Source organism: Cyphomyrmex costatus, unplaced genomic scaffold (genome assembly GCF_001594065.2).
Source record: "Cyphomyrmex costatus isolate MS0001 unplaced genomic scaffold, Ccosl1.0 scaffold102, whole genome shotgun sequence".
Classification (NCBI taxonomy): domain Eukaryota; kingdom Metazoa; phylum Arthropoda; class Insecta; order Hymenoptera; family Formicidae; genus Cyphomyrmex; species Cyphomyrmex costatus.
In genome coordinates, this window is record NW_017274977.1 from 697,940 (window position 1) to 720,230 (window position 22,291).

The window sequence follows — 22,291 nt, forward strand, 5'->3', positions numbered from 1 at the left end:
AGAGAGAGAGAGAGAGAGAGAGAGAGAGTTAGACGTTTCCAATTTTCACGATAAATATTTTTATTTTACGATGAATAATATTTTCAACGTATTTCTTATACATACATTATATTTTTCGCGTATTTTTCGTTGTACGATACCACGCTATCCGATCATCAGAGGGTGTTTTTCTCTCGTTTAATAAATTAGTTCACTTGATCAGTAAAAGAATGATTTTTCATGCTTTTACGGTGCGTTAACTTGTCAATTATTATTAAAGTAGAACCAATTCACGTGCTAATCATGTATATAATTACTATTGGTTAACACATATCGTTAACGCATTAGACACATACAATATTCTATCAATTTAATATATTATTATAAGTTGTTCAGAAAGTTCGTTTCAATTTTCTAGCTCAAATTGTATATTACAACATCTTCGTAAAAAAATGAACGAAATTTAAAAACAAAAGGTTTTAAAGCTTGAAATCTCTATTTTCGAAAGGTTACTTCTCTTCTTATATTTTTTGAGTTCCTGTAAATTTGATAATTTTTACATATAATAAACTATGAGCTTTGAAAAAGATGAAAATTTTTCTTTTCACTTTGTAGGTCTTCCATGTGGCCCAAGAAATTTCCTAAGATTTTTTATTCGAGAGTTATTCGCGAGTTGAATAAAGGAGCATTCTGATTTCGGTTGCTCATTATAAATCCGTTAAAAACCATCATACAGCAATGAAGAAATCAGATTCTTAAAGTTGAAATTATGCTCTGTCGAATAGTATAATCGCTTTTTTTTTTTAAATATATAATATACTATTTTCAACTAAAAAATTTGAAACGAACTTTCCGAACAACCTAATATCTACAAATATATAGATAGTGATGTGTTATAACTACATTTATCATACTACCAAACTACCTTTGCCAGACACAGTTTGTGCTGCAGTGTCTACATTGGGGATGCAAATGTAAATTAGATCAAATATAAAGAGAATATAGAACAAAAGGTTAATTACTGCATTTCTAAATAAAATACGAAAATATACATATATCAGTACGTAATATACAGAATAAATCAAAATACACGACATCATCCGTTGTGGCATCTAAACTTCGCTGTAACTGGATGTAACGCTCTATTAATAATTCTCTTAAGCGCACCGTTAAAATCATTTTTAATAGGATGCAAAATTAGCCCTCGCATGTTCGCTACCGAGATTGAACTACGTTTTAGAGGACGGGAGGCAAGATTTCTGGATTGCAGCCTGCGTTTAACTACAAGAACGATTCCGGGTAGCCCGAGCTACAAAACAGCGGCTAATCGGGGTAAGCTTGAAAAAAGTCACGGTGCCTAAGCGTGCCATTATATCAAGTAACATGCGGGCCTCGCGCGCGTTACAAGCTTGCATGCGCTTAATCACTGCACCGCGATCACGACGAGATCGGCACGCACGCCGATAAAACGGGGGTGGGCTGGGCGCCTCGCGAAAAATATACATCGAGCGCTTACCTCGCTCGCTAGATATTTCAGACGTTATCACGAAGCGTAAGAGTTAGGGCACAGATGCCATAAATACGGGGTAAGGAATTAAATTTGTGGAATTAGGAACAAGGATTCTATTTTAATACATAGGAAAAATATGTTCCAGTTCGCGATAAATAAGTTACTTTCCATATACTGAAAAAAAAATTTACTAAATCTAAAATTTCTTTAAATAGTACCAAGTAAATATTTATTTATGGTAAAGCTTTAATTATCGAAATATTTAATTCCAAATATATTAAGATTCCAAATATTAATTCCAATTAATTAAAGATTAATTCCAAATATATGTCAATTTCATCAATATTTAATCATTGGATTAGCAAAGTGGAACAGCATTTTGAAATGTCTTCTACAAGAAAGGCTCTACCAAACCTTTAAAATATTTCGAGTAATACAGCTCTTAAAAGCAAGAACGGGATTTATGCATGCAAGTATATATGTATAATAACATCCGTCAATTATTCATTCCTCGGCGGTTTGACAGTGGGAGAAATGGAGGCTTCGTAATAAAGTTCGCGTTACTTCGCGTACGCGTCCATTCGGGACAACAATTAATTCAGTATCGTCACGTGAGCTACGGCATCGCTGGAATTGTCCTACCATCCAATTTCTAGAATCGTGCGTCGCGCGTTGCAATGCAATCGAGCCACCACAGTGCGCGTATAAGAGAGAGGGAGAGCGAGAGAGAGAGAGCGAGAGAGAGAGAGAGAGAGAGAGAGAGAGAGAGAGAGAGAGAAATACAATGTATTGCACAAATATATATGTACTCCATGGACACGACACTCATGCAGCACGAACGGCGAATATGTACAGCGTCGCGAGGGGATGTAAAACAGGGTGGCGGGACGGAGGGACGCGGTAACGGCGAGCAAACGAGAAACGGAGAAATGCGATTAAGCGACAGTAGTCGGCGGTACATTGCGCGTTCCGATCTCGACGATTGCCAAGCATGGCATCCCTACGTCAACGGCCAATGTTGCCTCTAGAGTCGTCCATCCTATGCAAATTTCATTCCCGAAGTAAGCACTCTGCGGTCATCTCACGAGACGCTTGGTACTCGATCGCGTCGCAAGTGGGAACGAGAAAGCTTCGTAACTATTATCGTCGAATGTGTAAGCTAATTCGAGCTCTCTGTAATTTAAAGACAGTTTTAAACATTCGAAGGGATTTCCACGATTCTTCTTGATTTCGTCATTTGTTTTGCGCATTCCTCTTTATTTGCATCCGTAAATATTCGCAATACATTTTTCTTAAGGGCTGATCAATTTAGCGCGCAAAGGATCGAGAGTCCAAGTCCCCGCGGGCACTCGCAGATTTGAAGCTACAGGCGTCGTCACATATTGTCGTATACATACAGCGAATAGGGGAGTCGAATAACATAGGCGTGCAGTTTCTCATCTCGCCATCGCCGTCCCACTTTCGTTCGCATTTCCTCGCACAGAGACACAATAATTTTCTTGGCAGTCACGTAAACGACAGGATAAGTGGGTTAAGCCTCTAAAGCGATGACATATAGCGGCAGTGAGATCGGTCGATGTGCGGAGGAAGTGTACGATATTTGTATAACATAATATACTTGTGATGTGCATTATATATAGATATGTATTATGTATATGTATGTATATATGTACAAATAATACCTAGGCGAACGCCACTTCGCGTTAAGATGTCGCCACCCCGAGCCGGGACTGCCGTACTGCAACAGATACCCGAAACACTCATCATATGCGTTTAGGAAGAAAGAAAAAAAAAGAAAAAGTACTCTATCGTTCCGAGATGCATGCCGGTAAAGAGTACGCAAGAAAACAGACGCGAATGATCGCTCGACCTGCGTCGCATGCGAGAGGTGTAAACTTTTAAATTTTTTTTTTTGATTCCTAGTCTCTATACTTTAAAAAATATAAATGTAGATTTAACACCAGGTAGTTAATTCTCACGATATTGTGAGAAATAAACATCAGTCCTGTGTGGATTTAGCCTAATGAATTTTAAACCATGAATTTTTAATCTTCGACTACAGCAAGAAACATTTGGATCCAAAGCGAATATTTTAAACAGTTGATATAATTTGTACGATTGATACTATAGATTCTAAATTATGAATAAAAAAACTTTAAACGTTTCTCTATTAATCGCCGTAAGGCGAAAGTTCACTTGCATTCTATACTTCAAACAGGACGTTTTAGAATGCATAGTATAATTTTCATCAGTTATTCCTTAGAATTCTTTGGAATGGAACCTCATTCTAAAGAATAAAAATTGGACCAGCTTGAAAAAAAAGTGGCTCAATTTTCAATCTTTAAGAGTGAGATTTACTCTACAAGTTTTAGAGATAAGAGTTAAATCCACATCCATGATGTTAAATTCACTGCTGCACCATGTTGATGTTTCTATTAACACCGACATAGTGAAGATAAACATCAGGGTTAAATCTATAATCATATTTTTCATCTAACTGTTAACATCCGAAGGAGAAAAAAAAACTTCTCTCTGCTGTACACAGATTTATACAATTCTCTCAATATCAAAAATAAGATAAATCTCTATCTTACTTTTACCGAAACTATTACTGCGCTCAATTTATTTTCACGGACTTATCTTCATGTGTCACTTGTTTCCGAAAAGAAGACACGATACGACAATCGTAAAATTAATCGCTGGACAATTTTCGAAGTTGATCGGCGAATAGCGACACGTGATGACGCGCGGATCGATTGTTCGTTATCGAGTAAAAGGCACATTACTTGATTGAAGGGACGTACTACCCGAAACGCGCGGCCATAATCCGCGCCGTAAAATAGTATATCCCCGCCGCATGACAAGAATAATACGGCGAAAACGTGAGACACTTTCGCGGATCACTGAGCGCGCGTCGTTTTTAATTGTCTCTCGCTCTCGTACGTTCGGTCTCGCTAAATTGTTTCGAGCAAAACGGCGGGTTCCACCGCAATTTCCTTTTTACGTCGCTCTCAATTAAAACGCACGCCGATTTTATCAGTTTCCACTGTTATCAAATCAGAAACTCGACTCGAATGTATATAACTTTTTTTTTTTCAAGACTACATACGTCTTATAATGAGAGAGAAGTTTTATTCTCGGTTCGAGACGCACGAGTGGCGTTTGTAATAACACTTTAAGGCGTAAAATTTAAACTTTAAGCCTTAAAAAACTGATCGATCATAGTCGACTGTTCTTCTTACATTCAATTGTAATTGGCTGATTTCGTACGACTTAATTAAAGCTTAAGTTTTACGCCTTAAAATCTCATTGCAAATGCCGCTTAGACAGACGATCTTACGCGACAATAAGCGCACGTAACATTTGCAATTATAGAGCAAGAGTACAAGATAGACAAAGTGTCAACCGACTATTGTTCAGGGAAAGTTCTTGGCAATATGTATATAGCCTACGTACACGAGTACGATACGTACAACTATAATGACTTTCCAACAACAGTTGGCTGATACTTTTATCGTACGCTGCTCTTACTCTTAGCGACAGTGGTAATTGGGTCGGAAGTATCACGTGCCTTTCTTCTATTTTTTCAATACACCTCTCACTTTTCGCATTTCGGTCGAGCGACGTGGCATGCCACGAAATGCATGCAATTATGCACTAGTCTCGCGAGCTGCTCTTGCATATCGACGTTAAGAGCCCTCACCTCACGTGCAATCATATCCCGCAGGGAAAAATCGCGCGGCAAAAAATTTTCGCAATTTATCCCTTTATCCGCCAGATCGTTTTCGCGGCTGGTAATTTGCCAATTCGTAAATTATTTTCGCGTGTCTAATAGCGGAGATTTAAAAGCACCTCGTAATTTATCGACGGTGAGGACGTGCTCGTCCCGATTGCGTTCCATTAAATTTTTTGCTCGGAGTGCCTTTACAGGCGGGACAACAAAGGACCCCTGGCATCTAAAGATTTAATATGCATTTGCGAACGTAACAGCGACGAACTCGCGCGGAAATGCAAAGAGCAGCTCGATAACGAGTCGTAAATTTTATGACTTTGGGTTAGTAGAAAGAAAAAAAGTCTCTTGTAAAACTAGCAAAGATATACACAACGCAGTAGATTGTTGTTAATCATCAGACAGATGCGAGAATCATTAATCCAATTACACACAAGTTCTCATCAGACTTTATTCCCAGAGGAACATTTTTAATCTACACCGCGATAGAGAAAGATCGCAGGTGAGCAGAAACTGGCGGTTTAGACGCTGCGAGAAAAGATCTTTCGGAGAAGCGTTACAAACTAAAACTCATGAAAAATGAAAACAATTTTGCTAAAGTATCTAAAAATTTAGCTAAATAGAGATCTGAAAATAAATTTGTTGGATTATCAAAATATTTCCAGTCAAAGTTTTGACAGTCACCAACTGTTTGTGTGTTGATAATAAAAGTGTAATCTTCTTACGAACTTATTTAAAAAATTAATCAAAATTTGAATCCAAAAACCAGGCAAATGAGAATCAACGTGGTTATTAGTACATAATAATCCATTTATTCGTTTAATGTCATGAATGTTTCGACTCTACTTTGGAGTCATCCTCAGCATATAAATTCTTATTCCTCTTCATATACTTGAGAAAAAGTCACCATCAAATTAACAGATTTGATGTATTTACACAATCTCAAACAATAAAGAAAAAATCACATTGAAACCATTGGATCAAAAATTACATGATGTATAAAATGTTAAATTCAGTTACAATAAGATATTCCAGTCAATTCAAATAATGTGATCATCTCATCTCACGTCTAAGACATGAATATGTTTGTGTGAGCCTCAGTTTTTTAGTTTTTAATTAATTCATGATTTAAACTTTAACTCGATAATAATGTAAAAATTTTGTTTTCTTTTAACTGTAATCAGTCTAAATTAATGGTTTTGTAGTGACAATTTAAAAAATTACTTACTGCAAAATAAAAGTTACTATAAAACCATCAGTTTAACTTTAGTTGAGTTAGCCATAGAAAATCACAATTTTTACATTATTATCATAATAAATTAACCACAAAATGAAAAACTAGGCTGAGCGCGTCCTACATAATAATTTTGGTTCAACAAAATTATTTTTAGATCTGCATCTATCTAAATTTTAGATACTTCAGCAAAACAGTATTTCCACTGTCAATGTTAACATTTTATTCGCGAAGTAAGACAGCGAGATAAATCGCGCAAATATAATACAAATATAATTTGAATATTTGCGGACGTTCTTTCACTGCAAATTTCGATAAATGGTCGATAAGCGAGCGGACGGTTTAAATCGAAAATTATTGTAATTGTTCCGCGCAGTTAAATCCTCCCCGATAATCCGCACGGAGCGATCGAAGAATTATTCGATTCTAGAGTAAAACAAAAGTGATATTGATAATAATACCAAACAAATGTACGTTCCCCTTATTTTCCGCATAAATATAGTAGAACTGTAAAGCAACGTAAAGCGATCACACACACTGCCTTAATTAAAAATCCGTAAAACTTATAAACCTCAACGCGTGTAGCCGTTATTTACAGTTTATTCTAGTTTCGGATGCGATTTCTAAAGGTGCGATTTACGAGCGAGATCTTTCCGTCATCGTATAAATGCCGTGCATAACGTAATCCGCTCCCATCGACAATTAACATTTCACGTGGGAGTACCGCACGGAATATTATTTTAAAAGACCGCGCAATCCGCGAATAAATATTAGCAATTTTGCGCCGGGTGTGCGAACATTCGCGGGCTCATTAACGCGGCTCACGTCGTTAATCCCCGATGAAAGAGTGGATTGTTCTCTCTCGCAGTTTCTGCGATTTGCATTTTAAAAATAACGCCACCGTACACTACGCGTCGTTTTGTCATCGTTATGACACCCGGCACCGATCTGCATTAGCACCTCATAAAATCTCATGCGAGGTAAAACCCGATAATATGCACGCGAGTCAAACTCGCAAAGAGCTAGTAAAATTCTAAAATCAGACTCAACTAATGGAAGAAAAAAATCCAACAAGAGAACCGAAAAGTGAGACTCCGATGATTCTACGAATTAATGATAATTTCATATTTCGGTGTCTCAGAATTTGCAAATCTCGGGATTCTCAACTCGAATAAAAGAAAAATATTCAAGAACTGATTAAATTACATAAAACTTTTTGAATTATATTGTACAAAAATGTAAAAATGTCAAATAGTTTGCCGGCATGTTTTTACAAAGTTACCCGACGCTAACTTTTTTTTACATACGAATTAAATACTAATTATTTCGAAAGGAAAGAAAAAGAGGATTATTATCCTTTTTACAGGGAAGGCTCGATTAGACTTGTTAGTCGGCTTCTCTGTATGATAAGCGTGTATAATTGAACGGTACTCGAGCCAAAAAAGATCTCCGCGAATAGCTCGGACACGATTCACTCGGTATAAGACGTCAGTCAGCTTCGGTTACGCCAACGTCGGCGTGTGTTAAACTGTCTTCCAGCTGACAGGTTAATGCCGACAGGACGTCACGCGAGGCGAATAAAGCTCCTAGGAACCCCGGCTCCCGTGGAAATTAACGCGTCACGACTTCATCGGATTTGATAGGATGCGTCTAAAACCTCATTGCATCGCTTGTCGAGGCAGGTGCAGCTAGTAATAATGATGCTGCGCGTGAATCAAACCGCACGATGCGCCAAAAGTCACGCAATCTACGCCACGATTCGATGAGCGAAAGTTAATATCGGATTCGACATTATTCGGCAACGATTACAGAGAAAAATGTAAAGTAATATGTGCTACAGCTACAACAGAGAAAAAGGTTGAGTTAAATTAACTGGGATTCTAGTAAAAAATGAATGATCCAGAATTCTGGATCGTTCATTATCCAGCAGAATTCCAATTAATTCAACCAAATATTTTTCTTCGTGTACAATTTTAGTAAATTTTATGTAATTGGCAAATTCATGTAGGGACAAATGCCTATTTATGTAAAATTTACTTTACCTTTTTGGTAAAGAATTGATAATCGTATAGTCATATTGTAATATAATACTTTTACATTTCGTAAAGTAAAAAATCTATAAAAAAAATTATAACACATCTCAATAGAATTTATTTTAGCGACGATTATTTTTTGCCTTAACTGAAACAAAATTTACTTTATACACGGTAAAAAATACAAGTGGATAAAGTCTTGAAAGTTGTTCAGTGCTTATCTTGAGCTTAGTTTGAGAATAATATGATTTACTATCAGTAAGATAATAGTCACTTGGACAGATCTATAATCGTAATATACTTTTTACCTTTTATAGCTACGATATTTTTGCTTTCAGACAAGTAAAATTTGACATAAATTCGGCCAAAATAGTCAGAATATTTTTACTAGTTTTAAAAGGTAAAAATTACTGAACCATTTTTCTCCGTGGCGAAGTACGATTTATTATTGATTTTATTTTGCTTCCAAAAGACGTTGCTATTTGCATTTATATTCGCGATCGCGTGACTTCCGAAAATAAGACGTCGAGACCGAATTCAACGAATCCGTCTCCAAGAACGTATAGAACGGAATGACGCAAATGCAAAACCATGCATCGCTCTGCTCGTGCTTTGTTCCTCGAACGATCCGACGAGTATTCCGTTCGCGACTGTGTTTGAGCGATTCTATGCTTTTCTCGCGGCGCGACTTGTATAAAAAGCTGTGTTAGTGAAGCTGCGAAAAGTATAGCGTTGGCGTTGGTTAAACCTTCCCCGTGAAGAGAAAGGATGCGGTTCATTCTGCTGACGGTCTACCACACAGTGGGTAGCTACCTTTCATTGAATCAAGGCAGGTTTCCTGTGGTTCATGTTAAAGAATCGGAACTGTAGTCGCAGCGTTAGATCTTTCCGTACTGTTGGGAAAGAATAGGTGTCGTGAGTATAAATAAGACATATATCGCCAGCTTGGATTCATAGAGTCACGCACTGAAAAAGAGTTTATATTAATAGCTGTTAAATGTTGAGTAAAATAATAACAGCCAAATCTTAATATTAATATAATAAAAATAACTTAATTTTCCTAATTACATATTTAATAAGCATTATTAAACATAATAATAAAATCAACCGTTTGGTAATACTTATTAAATATTTAGGACAGTAAAATTATTTTTGCTTATATTAATCGAACATTTGATTGGCATTATTTTACTCGATATTGATAGCTATTACAAAATTGTTTTTTTCAGTGCGGATAACAAACGTTTGCGATAAGAGAGATCCCGTGGCACCCGATCGGCAAGAGATGCGAAACCTATTCTTTTTAATTGAATTTCTTGCACAGTTCATCTTTTTTCCCTTTTCTCTGTATGTTGGAGAAAAGAAGAAAGAAGCCAGAATTTTTACAAGTTCAGGTAAAAGGCATAGGTAAACAGAACATCAATTATTTATAGTTAATTTTAAATAGTACTGACAATCAAAAGTACGTCTCAACGTGCAGAAACTTTCTAAAAGTGAAAAATGTATATCGTTTAAAATATCGAGAATCGACATATGCGTTTTCATTTCAATCTTGCAAGTCGAGTAGACCACTGCAATATGATATCGACACCGTTTGCAATAAAGGGGACGCAAACGCGTCGTGACGCGCCTGAACACCTACATATGCATCAAATAAATACAGGAGACTGGCGTATATGACATATAGAACAGGGGGGAACTGGCGGCCCATCGGTTCTGCCTATGCAGAATGCAATCTCGTCAAAGTACGCCGAGTTCGAATAATAAAACCTAGACCTTCATCATCCACATGTCGTATGTACTGTGATGGTATATTGCAGTGTTAAAAGTAAAAAAGTCCAACTTAAAAAGAAAGTTGAACGGGAAAGACGGATCGCAAAGGGAAATGATGCCGACAAATGCAAAATGAAATCGTGCGGGTCGGATTTGCTCGAGGGATGCAATGTTAATTATGTGTATTCAGTCGTTGAATCGCGTGATCCTATTTCAGAGAATGTAGGAAATAAATCATGTAAGCATTCGCTTAGTAATTAGACTTGGTAATTATTGTTACGCGTGACTTTTTTCACAAAAGTTTTAGATCACGATGCATATAAAACGCAAAACTGCAAACAATTCTTGTTTCTAACGTTCAATTGAGTGATAAGAATCGACAAGATTCAGGATTGCCATGACAACTAACAAAAGAATACTCGTCAAACTGATGTACTCCTCTGCACTCATAAAAAAAATATACATATATATAATAGATGAAATGATATTTTATATTTCTACTAGAGAATTGAGAGATAATATTCGATAAAATTTCTTAACATTTTAAGACGATTAATAAGATTATATTAAAACGAAGATTATATTAAAAATTAAATTTTTTAATGTGGATTAACTAATTGTAGAATAAAAAAATTCTCGAGAAGTCGCCAGAAATTCTCCACTTTGTAGTCAATTAACAGATTCGAAAGATGTGTCGTATGACAAATAAAATATTAGCTTTAGAGTGCAAAGGATCAATCAAAATATTAGGAATAAGTTATCACAAATTATGAGGAAAGAGACGGGTTTATTTTTTTACAAGAGAAGCTACTCACTGCGCTGCAACAGCGCTACGCTCTATTTTTTAAGTCATCTGCGGGAAGAACGGTGAAAGTTGCAGGACCACCAGCGATTGCTACAAGCTTAGCTCGTTCCATAGGTTCCACACGACAAACTAGCCAGATAAATGAATCAATTAAAATCAATGATAATCTAAATTGTTCACTCAAATTGCGGGACTGAATTTTTGACAGAGACTCGACAGGATAATGCAGAGGGCTTTAATTATTATAATATCTGTAATTAGGATTTCGGGATTTGTGATAAAAATGTATGAAAGCGTATACATCGGTCTCTGTGAAATACTGAGAGAAAATATAAAATACATAGTTAACTCTAAACATGACTACAAATTATAATTAAAATGATTAAAATATAATAATTGCAACCATCTTATGGTAATAATAATTATAATTTATGATCAGTTTCGATGCTAACTATGCTAATTATATATATTTGTTGATAAAACTATACATATAGTTATTATTACTAATAGTATATCAGTAATAACCATAAAATTATGGAGCAATAATAATTAAAACAAAAACTCTTTTCTCTCAGTAAAATAATTTTTGTAATGATGCATGCTACAAAGGAAAAGAAAAGAAAGATATAGTTTTGATTATAATTTAGATAAGAATTTAGATAATTAAATTACAATTTCGTTCGGAAATTAAATTGACTTAATGCCATTTCTATTAACATAGTGTAATCTTGGCTCAATTAACTTTTCATCTTTTTCTACGAATTAGGAAAGGATGAAGAGCAAGTCAAACCAAGATTGAAGTTTAATATACATTAATAGAAACAAGCATTAACACGATAAGATAATGCGGACACCGTTTGTTAATGTACTTAGCAATGCTATATACTTAGCAATAAGCGAGAGCGTGGCAAATTATCAACACAACTTAAGCGTATCAATTGCGAAAGCATAAGTACTTCGTCTTGTTAAATAATCAAGATCATAAAACGGCTGTGCTACTTAACGTCAATTAAGCGCAAGTCCGATAGTTAGTGAAGTTACAAGCCGTTTGATTATAGATTTAAAGAAAATTGGTCAATATAAATTCGTACCAAATTAAACTACCCTAATCTTCGCTTCTTTGTGCTTCACTGAAAATTGAAAAACAAGCAGATCATCATCTTGTGCACCGCTTAATAATATTATCTTTTTTTATTTATATTTTTAATAAAAGCGCGGGGACGAGATATACATTAAATGTACGGCGTAAATAAAAAACCAAATAATAAAGCGTGACATTTAAAACATGACATGAGAGGTAGCTATATGTTATTCGAGGAGAGAAACAGTGTTTTTCAAATAAAATGAACATTTGTAAGGTATAACCATTTTTGTATGTTGCTTCATAAATCTTTCACATATTTTAAATAATTTTAAACTGTAAGGATTTGAAAAATACTGTGAAAAATTAGAAAATTCCACACCTGAACAGGAGCAAGCTGGGGAGTCATAATTACCTCTATATGGCACTAACTAGAAAAATAATAAATAAATATAGCGGGATGAATAGATGAATGATGAAATGTACTATAGTAAAGCACTACGTGAGACTACGAAGCAGATTCGGAAAGGTTAGAAGCATTTCGTCACGTGGTCTCCATAGTCCCCCATACAATTGCTCCCATCTAAATGGAAAATTAATAGTACAATTATCATCGTGATAGAAACAATGGTATCTACGTGATGCGTTTGTGAAACGCTTCATTGCGCTGCTAACGTAATTTATGACACCTGTTCAGATTATTGCGCGCTGACCCGTGAATGGAGCGTCACACTTGACGCCAGACCAATTATTTCAACCTTCTAAGACATACATATATAGCTATTTCAATAGTAATATTCCTGTCAAAATGTTTCTATCATAATTCACGCTAAAATATCGTTAGAAATAATTGTTTACGTTTGTAATTGGCTACACAAATACGTGAATTAATACTAATTATCTTCTATCAATGCCAATTACTTTTAAAAGAACTTTTTCATTCCTAAAAGTGATACACTTTTTTCTGCATAGATTACTTGCGCTATAATAAATATTATCAATATTATATTGGCGTCGCTATTATATCCTTTCATACTTACTCCTATCAATATTGCGTTGCAGATGCGCAGCTACGCGATGTCTGGCGTCATTGAACTCCAGATGCAATCCAAGTCGCAGCAACGTCGGGTTTTGTTCTACCAATTGTGTGATTTCCATCTCAATTTTGTTACCCAATACTTGTGACCTCTAAAAAATGATGTAAATATCTCGTTAGCAATAATCTTATTGTCGCTATTCTTACAAAAAAGATTTAAGCACGTAAGTTTCTGTGATAACTTACCTGATTCGAACATCGGAATTCTTCGATAGACTTTGTTTTAAGAAGGGATCTGATCAGCTTTACTATCACAGGCGGGCTTATGAAATTTGTCTCCACGCTGAAGAGCAAAAATATTTTTTTACATTAAAGCAATAAGATAAATTATCAACATGTGAATGTTGTGCATAAAAATATATCGTTTTATGCATACTTGAGTACTCTGAGTGTCGAATTCTTCTCTATGGCATCGGCTAGCCGTTGTGCGGTCTTGTCATTGAGTCCAACGTTGGTCAAACTTAGCGATTCGAGATGTGTGTTCATTTCCAAACCTTCGAACAACTGCATGAATTTTTCGTCCGAAATATTCTGTAACAAGACCAGCGTTAATTTAGCATGAAATGCTCTCTTCTTACAATATATAAATTATAGTATAATCGACGATACTTACTTTAATATTATTCCAATTTAAATCAGTTAGAGAGGAATCATCATTTCGCACTTGTTTAATGGTAGCGTCAACGTCCGTGTCATTAGGCGGTTCCATTGGATAAATTTTCGGTTGACTAGCCTTTGTCACACCATCCCAACCGAGTCCAACTGGCTGTCCAGAATTCAGTAGAGATGCGTGATATTGATCTTGATTCATCATAGAATGGAAACCAAGAATAGCTGGAAGAAAGAAGTAATTTTAATTATTTATCTTTGAATTCTGATACAAAGCACTTTCAGAAAAATCGATCTTCTTACCAGCAAGATCAATGATTTCTTCTTGGGTGGCAGCTGAAAGTGCTTGTTCATACTCTTCACCGAGATCTATTGCGATCTGCTCGTCTGCCTCCTTTTCTTTCGTATTGTCTTGTGGCGGAGGTATCCACTAAAACAAGTAATATAATATGATGCACGTATAATTAGGTTACCAATATATTGTGCAAAATTTATTAGAGAGAGAAGAGAGTATTATTAAATTTATTAATATTATTAAATTATAGACGTTTTGACTATAGTTCTTTCATGTTTCTTTTTCCACTATAACCTCAAATTTAGACTTTCTACAAGACTAATTTTAATTAACTATGATTTATATATTTTACTATGATGATAGGAAAGTAACGTAAATAAAAAATTAGTATTTGTAGATAATGAAAAGAAATCAACTCTAAAGATTAATATATTTTTGCAGAAAAGACACGTTTGTAATTCATTTATTACATCTATATAGGAAAATGTACAACTCTAATAAAGAGTTTGACATATTACACTAAAGTTACAATGTTTAAATTTAGAAAACTGATAACAAAATTATAAAGAATACATTCTAATTAAACATACATGGAAAGAAAAAATGAAGTCATAGAAATTGTATAGTAATTATTCTAATTAAACCGTTTTCATTTAGAATTTCAAAATTGCTCTACTGAAAAGTTGCTAATTTCAAGATACGTCATTTTTCTACCAACATAATGGTTTATAAAATATTACGATGCTCACTTTCTTGCCCCTAATTGTACCAGGTACATATGGCTTCAGTTCTGGAATATCAGGTGTCTCTAAAGCCTGTTTGTTGATATGCTCAATGAGCTTCTTACGATTCAACGGCCCTGTGGGACTCTTATTGCATTCATAACTGCAACGTTGCGAAGGCGGCATAAAACTGTCCTGTACAAAAATGTAACATAGATTACATAGATTCAGTATCTCCTAAAGGAATAATATAACTGCCAGTATTCTTTAAACAGAATTCTAAATAAACAGACTTACATCAGGATCCACTTCCTTGGCCAATATATTGAGCTCCTCCGGCGTAAGCTCCGCCAGCAGTTGATCCACGTCAATGTCATCATACTCGCTCAGATCTTTGCCGTACAGCTTGGCCGCTGTCGTCATGGTGGTTGTCTTGGTCGACGAAGAAGTCTGTAAATCATTCCATGGTGACTGGTCAACAACCGAGTGTTTCCTCGACATTTTGCTAAGCTCTAGACTACTCTCGGTAAACGGCACTACTCTCGCGCAGAAATTAATTATATTACTCTCAACTAATCTTCTACCTCAAGTCTTATGCAAGAATCGTTCAATAAGCGGTCAAAACAATAGAATCGCGTGATAATAAAACATTTCTGTGGATCTCGCGAACAGAGGGAAGGCCGTTATCGACGTCTAATTATCGCGGCGCCCGTCGGCCGGCCGGGATCAATTATTCAAAGGGCGCGTTGTCGGCGAGGGCACAAAAGGCCGTCGACACGAGCCGCGCCCGCCTCGCGAGGGTCGTCGGCACGGCCGCGACCGACTTCTCTTATCGCGGATCGAGGCGTTATCAGCCGGAGCTGAGCCGGCCGTTCGATCGCGATCGACTGATCTGATCCGATCGCGCCGACGGTGCGGCCGCGTTTAAATTCGGCGAGCGTCTGACGCGGCTGATGCCCTCTGACCCAGATAATTCGGGATCGATTTTCATTGACAAGTCGCGTGCCAAGATCAGCGGCGGCGGCAGCGGTGATGTCAGTGTCGGCTGAAGCGAGACACCGCCGCCGCCCCCTCCCCCGTTTTGGGACTTACTCGATGACGCGTCGCGGTGTCACCGCGGACGATGGGCGTACCGCGTGCCGCCACCCGTGTGAATGCAAGAATTCAGAGACCGCTCCGGATGAGCCACGCGATCACGCTCCGAAATAGGACAATATAAGTACTCGCGAACGTCTCACTACTCTTACTGATGACACTGACCAGCCCACCCAGCGGCAGCGCCCTTTAATGCCGACAACGCGATTGCGCGACGGCCGATCCTACGTCTGATAAAACTTGTCCAGATTCCAGGATTCTCGTACGGGACGCGTGCCGATCTCTATTCTCGTTTAGACGGATGTAAACAAGGGGTTACAGTCTCTATTCTCTGGATGCAGTTACGAAGGTGGACGCAATTTTGACTGTGCGTCAACTGGCGTCAACTTGGACAACTGCACTATTGCAGTAATGCACGGCGACGCTGGAAGGTTACGACGAATGGAGTATGCCGAGTTACGAAGCGAAAGCGGGAGATTTGAACACTTGAAGCGACGTATGACAGCAAGTCGTATTGCACGAATATAGGTGCGTAAGGTGCGTTTCAAGAATAGTATTGAATGTTTAACATTTGAACAATGTCCAAATGTCAAATTACGATTTTTAATTATTTCTATAGATCCTCCACTCCTTGATATGTCATTAATTTAACTAAAACAATGGAGTTAAACAATTTAATTTAAGGAAATGTATTAAGTATTCGACTTATTTAAATTTAATTTGTTATTTATTAGTGCATACGTAAACATGTTGTTTATTTTGAAATTAACTGTAGAAATGAATTGATTAAAATTTTTAATTTTGATACATGGAAGTTAAAAATAACAAAATGTTATTTAACTCAAGAACTCGGGTTATCATTGCTTATCTTTGATAACTAATAATAAACGAGAAGAGAAAAGATACATATTATTACTTTACTATTTATTATTTTTATATACAATAATTATATCTATATAAAAATCATGCAAAAATTTCACTTATTATGATAATTTTTAAGTTTTTAATGGACATAAAAATTCTAGAAGTTATCGATATTGCAATTTTTAGAGTTTTAAAAAAGATCTTAGAATTTTAGATAATGCAATATATACAATATACACATTTCCTTATTTATTATGTCTTTCGACATGTCATTAAAATTTAAAAAAATTTATTTTATTATATATATATTTTTATTAAATTTCGATTCTTTTATTATAAATTTTAAATTTTAAGTATTGCAATTTTTAGAATTATATTGCAATCTAAACTACATTAAAGATAAAAATTACACACTTTTAGAATGATGTTTCAAAAATCTAAAAAAATATTTTACGTAATTTAATAAGACATAAGACAAATATAAGATATTTTGAAGATACTAATCTACCTAATATTTTCTGATAATCCTATAAAACATTTAAAAGTTAAGATGGTTTTTAGACGTCATGTAATTACATTTAATTATGATATAATACGAAAATACGCGGGAAAAATATCTTTGTTGAAATATCTAAAAATTTAGTTTTGAAAATAATTTTGTTGGATTATTCAAATAATTAATGTATACAGAATGTTCAAATTGTTTGTCAGATTATCAAAGTTTTTTGAAGCATTATTATTATATTTATAAACATCCTACATATAATTACTTTAATAATATAATAAAAAATTATTTTCTCTATTTAACTAAATTTTTAAATACTTCAACAAAATCGTTCTTTCCATGCAGTTAATATTGAGCTAGAGTTCTTGAGCTTCCTGTAAGTGCAAGTTTCATTTCTTTTTTTCCTCTTGAATAAAACGCTGTATCGATTGATAACTGGTTCTTGCGACGCAACGATGCATCTCTAAATCAACTTGAACGTATTCAACTATCAGATTCCAGCGTTATATTATCAATATATATATTTTTCTATTAAAGTCATAATGTCAAATTATTTATAATTTGAGTTATTTGTATATTAAGAAAAAATTTATTAAATTTTAATAAATATTTTTTTAATTGTCCTTGAGGAATATTTACTAAATGTAAACACATATTTATTAGATTCAAAAACCATTAGATTGATTCAACTATCATTTTTATCATTTACCTAAATATTTAGTTATCGTAAATAAATAGTCAGCCAGAGAGGACTATTCAAAGATATATTCAATAAAATTTAATAAAATTTTTTCTCAGTGTAATTTTAGTTAAATTATATGTCGTTGACTTAATTAAACAATACAGTTGATATGTATGAACAGTTTAACTCAAAACAGTTTATTAAACTACAGTCAAATTTAGTTGATTTTTTATCAAATGCGTACATATTAATATAGACATTGTTTTAAAATTAACCATAAACATAGATTGATTTACATTTTCATACATGAAAGTTAAAAATAACAAAACGTTATTTTTTTTTACTCAAGAGATTGAGTCGCCATTGTTTCTATGATATCTAATAATAGGTGTAATCGTTTGCTATACTTTACGACATCGTCCATTGCTTTTTTGCAATTCAATATGAATTCAAGAACCGGTATAAAAATATCCGCGTATCTCAGTGTGCATCCGGTAACGCGCAAAACCATGCAAGAATCATCCGCATATTAATCGAGCCTCGGAGTCCTCGTTTCTCGGCTGACCGTGAAACCGGCACGTGAGTCCAACTTGCCGAAATTGGCAATACCCCTACTTCCATCCTTCTCTCCTCTTTTCTCATCCGGTCCCTCCTATATTTCCCTCTTGGATCACGTAATCCGTGGGGGCTCGGCATTGACATAATCGATCTGACAACGCGGAGCCGCTCAAGGTCACAGCACGAGAGAGATCTCGAGCGAGAGAAGATCGGGGGACGGATATCGATTTATGAGGAGAAGGCATAGGAAAGGGGGAAAAATACAAGAAGATCAACGGGGACCCACGATTTGGATGATCTATCAGGAGGGGACAGACCGCGGCCCATCTCCGGATCGGCAGTCGCGATCGGAGTTGTCCGTCGCGCGTTGTAGCGTACGCTGGTGGCAGCGACAGCCCGCAAAAATAGCTGAGGCCTCCTCGCTGAGGCTGGCACATTCCCAACAGGCTATACTTGGACATACCCGCGCACACGATTATTTATAGTGAACGCGAGAGCGCGGCCACTGGCCTTCTTACGAACTAACCAGCCGCGGCTACCAGCCGAGGAGACATTCCGCCGCCCGTGACCTAGGCCTGCATTAATAATGGGCTCCACCCTTGCCTTGCGACCACGAGGAACTTAGCACTTTGCACTCGCTGGGGGGCGTAGCCCTGGCATCAGCGCCTCCGTGTTTGTTCCTTTTTTCTCCCCCCCCCCCTCATCCTCATCCCTTGTTGCAATTTCCGAAACCTACCTCCGACAGATCCTGTCATCTTAGACTGTCGACTCGCTTTAAGTTTTTCGACACTTAGTTCTCTAGTTGCAGAGGTCCTTGGACTCTGGCAAATCCGTAGCCCGTTCATTCCAGATCGTTTCTTGGAGAAATCACAGGGTTCTCTCGCTTTCGGAAAGCTTGGACATGATAGCGAGGGGATAAACACCGACTTAGGATTTAACTTTTAGGTAGCTAGGTGGTTTGAACTGTTTGAAAATAATCAAGTAGATAGGTAAAGTGCTTGACTCAAAAAATTCGAAAAATTTATATTAATTATATTTTCATTAGATAGAAAAGAGTAAAAATAATGACTTCTGGACTCGTGTGTGGGACAGTATCTTTTATTTTTCTTTCCTACAAAATATGATTTCAAAGAAAACTATACCTGAAGTGCTATCCATCACCTTAACGATTAAAACTTTATCTGATAATTTCCATTTAACCGATGTGGCCTGGGCTCAAACGGCGAAACCTATTTTTAAATCGGTGCAGCACGAAATTATTCACAAGCACGGAAACAAGCTGATTATAAACAACAGCAAGCCTGAGAGATCTCAAGAGAGGGTGTGCAAATTGAATGAGCTGCTAAAAATACCCCATCTTTCTCAGAGGGACGTGTGTCTTTATTTTCTTCTCGCCCGATCAGCCGACTAGACGATCATCGTGAAAAAAAAGTCGGGAATACGAAAGTCACCCAGTGATAGACCACGTCTGTCCGAGATATTTTTACCCAGATTTCTAGAGTCATTTTCAATGTTAAGGTGATATTCCCATTGCGCGTAAGGCACACTGAGCTGAAGACAGCAGAAGCTAAAAAAAAAATTGCTTCCCAGCCGCTTGTAATGATCTTGTTTGATTTCTATAACATTTCTCTGATTCGTTGTTTATCTAATTTGAAGACTTTCCAGCGGAACTTAGAAGCCCGTTACGAGGAAGTAGGACGAAAATGCTGCCGTGACGGCACGGCGCGATGGAAAACGCAATCGACTTTTTTTCCCTTTGGCTGATGGGAAAGCGAGTCATTCGCGAGCGGATTGACCGGCGACGTGTCCGAAGTTAATTTCTAACGGCGATTGATCGGCCGGCAGATGCGGGAAGTAAGAGCCACGAGATATACATCGTCAAATGTGACGATAACTTTCGATACTATACCTGCGATAGTTATATTCAGTTAGTCACTTTTAACATGGTCGATTAACTTGTGGAGAAACGGTTCACATGATCATTATAATACTAATGAGAAGAATCTAACGTTCTTTAAGAGTTTAAAGATTCTTTTACAATAAAAAATTTAAAAGAAAATTAAGAATGTCTCATTACAGAACAACGACGTTTCATTATTCTGATAGAAATGTGTGCAGTTTCTTTTAAACATTCATTCAGTTATTGTCTAATCTTACTGTGTTATTAGTTATAATAATATTGCGAATGTAGGAAATCGACAAAAACTTGAAGAATTTTTGTTCAAAACTAGCTGAAGCAATTTTGTTGGTAAAAATATGTGCAACTTACACCTCTCCAATATTTTAATTAATAATCATGTATTATTATTAATTAAAATACTGCGTTCATTTATCATCTTTTCGTTCACTAAATGCATGGATTCAGATTTTATGAGCATCCTTTGTAATAACTGCAAGCAAAACGTTATCAAGATGTAAATCTTGATTGGAATCCTAAGCATAATAGTTTTACTTCTCAGTTACTGAACGGAGTTGATATAGCTTTCCAACAATTGCTTTAAAAAATGCATGAAACTTCTACCAAGGTAAGTATATTGTTTCAACATAAAAGTCTCCGTAGTCGATTTGATTACAAGCGTTGACAGAAAAGTTTACGTTATCACCTCGTCTTAACTATAAGAACCGTTTCTTTCGCTCGACTTCGTCCAACATACTCAGAGCGTAGATGAATCAAGCGATTTTTAAGGTTCGTTTGCGGCGTAACGGTCGTTAAACATCGTTTTATGCGGCGTAACGTACCGCCGCAACGGTTTCTACGGCGTTACGCTGCCAGTATTTATGCATGTCTAACAGCTGGCGAACAATGTCGGGGAGACATTGTTCAATGACCTGGAGCGTTTTCTCGAGCCGACGTTCGATGGCCGGCTATCGTGGATTAAGTCTATTGAGATCTGTAGCGATCAGTAATTATCGCCGATATCTCTCCGTTCTCACGTTCTCAGTTAGAGATCCTCAAGTAAGAGATTAGATACCGTTTAAATAACTTCCGATTAGTACACCATATTTTTCAGGACCTGCTTAAGGTAGAGTGAGATGCGTGGATGTCTCATAATATATTTTACGTATAATCTTTGATCTTAAGTGAGTCTTGAAAAATATGACGGACCAAATGGTGTTTAATCTCTTACTTGAAGATACTTCTTTCTATCAATGCAAATTAACTTTAACGTCGACTTAATTTACTTTTCTAAAAATGGAAAGAAGATAAAGAGTAAATTAAATCGAGATCAAACATTAATCTACATTGGTAAAAATGGACATAAGTAAATCGCGTGACTCCTCGAGCAGTGAACGCGTACACTAGCTAGGTCTCGAAGATAGAAGGCTTCACGATATATAATTACAGCGTACTCACCGCGTAATGACGGTAATAAGCGCCGTGGATCTCATAAGCTAACTCATGACGATCGCGATGCAAATCACATTGGGGAAATAATTTATCTGGCGCGGTTCACAGTTTACGCTTCTCAGCGGTCGAGATCATTTTGCATTCGCGAGTAAAGAGACGTGCGCGTGCCAAGCGCACGCGTTACACAATTCCGCGAGTCTTCGTATAGTTTGCGTTCCCGCTGTATTCGTCGAAACGTAAGATTATTTTCTCCGCACGAATTTGATTCAGTTTCTCAATTCGTCGTTCGATCGGGGTCTTCCTCTTTCATTCTCTCTCTCTCTCTCTCTCTCTCTCTCTCTCTCTCTCTCTCTCTCTCTCTCTTTCACTCC

The 22,291-nt window shown here is 36.4% G+C and overlaps 1 protein-coding gene across 14 annotated transcripts in view; it reads right to left on the bottom strand.

The window, feature by feature from the left end:
- tmod (tropomodulin) overlaps positions 1 to 22,291 on the bottom strand; it is a 66,699-nt gene that overhangs the window by 8,937 nt on the left and 35,471 nt on the right. For 4 of the 14 annotated variants that reach the window (XM_018539250.1, XM_018539319.1, XM_018539309.1 and 1 more), the window contains 9 exons: positions 15,165 to 15,317; positions 14,895 to 15,062; positions 14,154 to 14,280; positions 13,855 to 14,075; positions 13,618 to 13,772; positions 13,428 to 13,524; positions 13,186 to 13,333; positions 11,075 to 11,193; positions 3,153 to 3,227 (listed from right to left, as the gene is read on the bottom strand). In XM_018539250.1, the coding sequence (XP_018394752.1) occupies positions 11,090 to 11,193; positions 13,186 to 13,333; positions 13,428 to 13,524; positions 13,618 to 13,772; positions 13,855 to 14,075; positions 14,154 to 14,280; positions 14,895 to 15,062; positions 15,165 to 15,317 (1,173 nt within the window). In that variant the 3' untranslated portion in view covers positions 3,153 to 3,227; positions 11,075 to 11,089. Of the gene's footprint in view, positions 1 to 2,725; positions 3,228 to 9,299; positions 9,380 to 11,074; positions 11,194 to 12,560; positions 12,729 to 13,185; positions 13,334 to 13,427; positions 13,525 to 13,617; positions 13,773 to 13,854; positions 14,076 to 14,153; positions 14,281 to 14,894; positions 15,063 to 15,164; positions 15,318 to 15,451; positions 15,771 to 15,959; positions 16,054 to 16,127; positions 16,204 to 22,291 lie in introns of those variants that run through there. The other 10 variants (XR_001940688.1, XM_018539334.1, XM_018539327.1 and 7 more) reach the window with 10 other exon arrangements.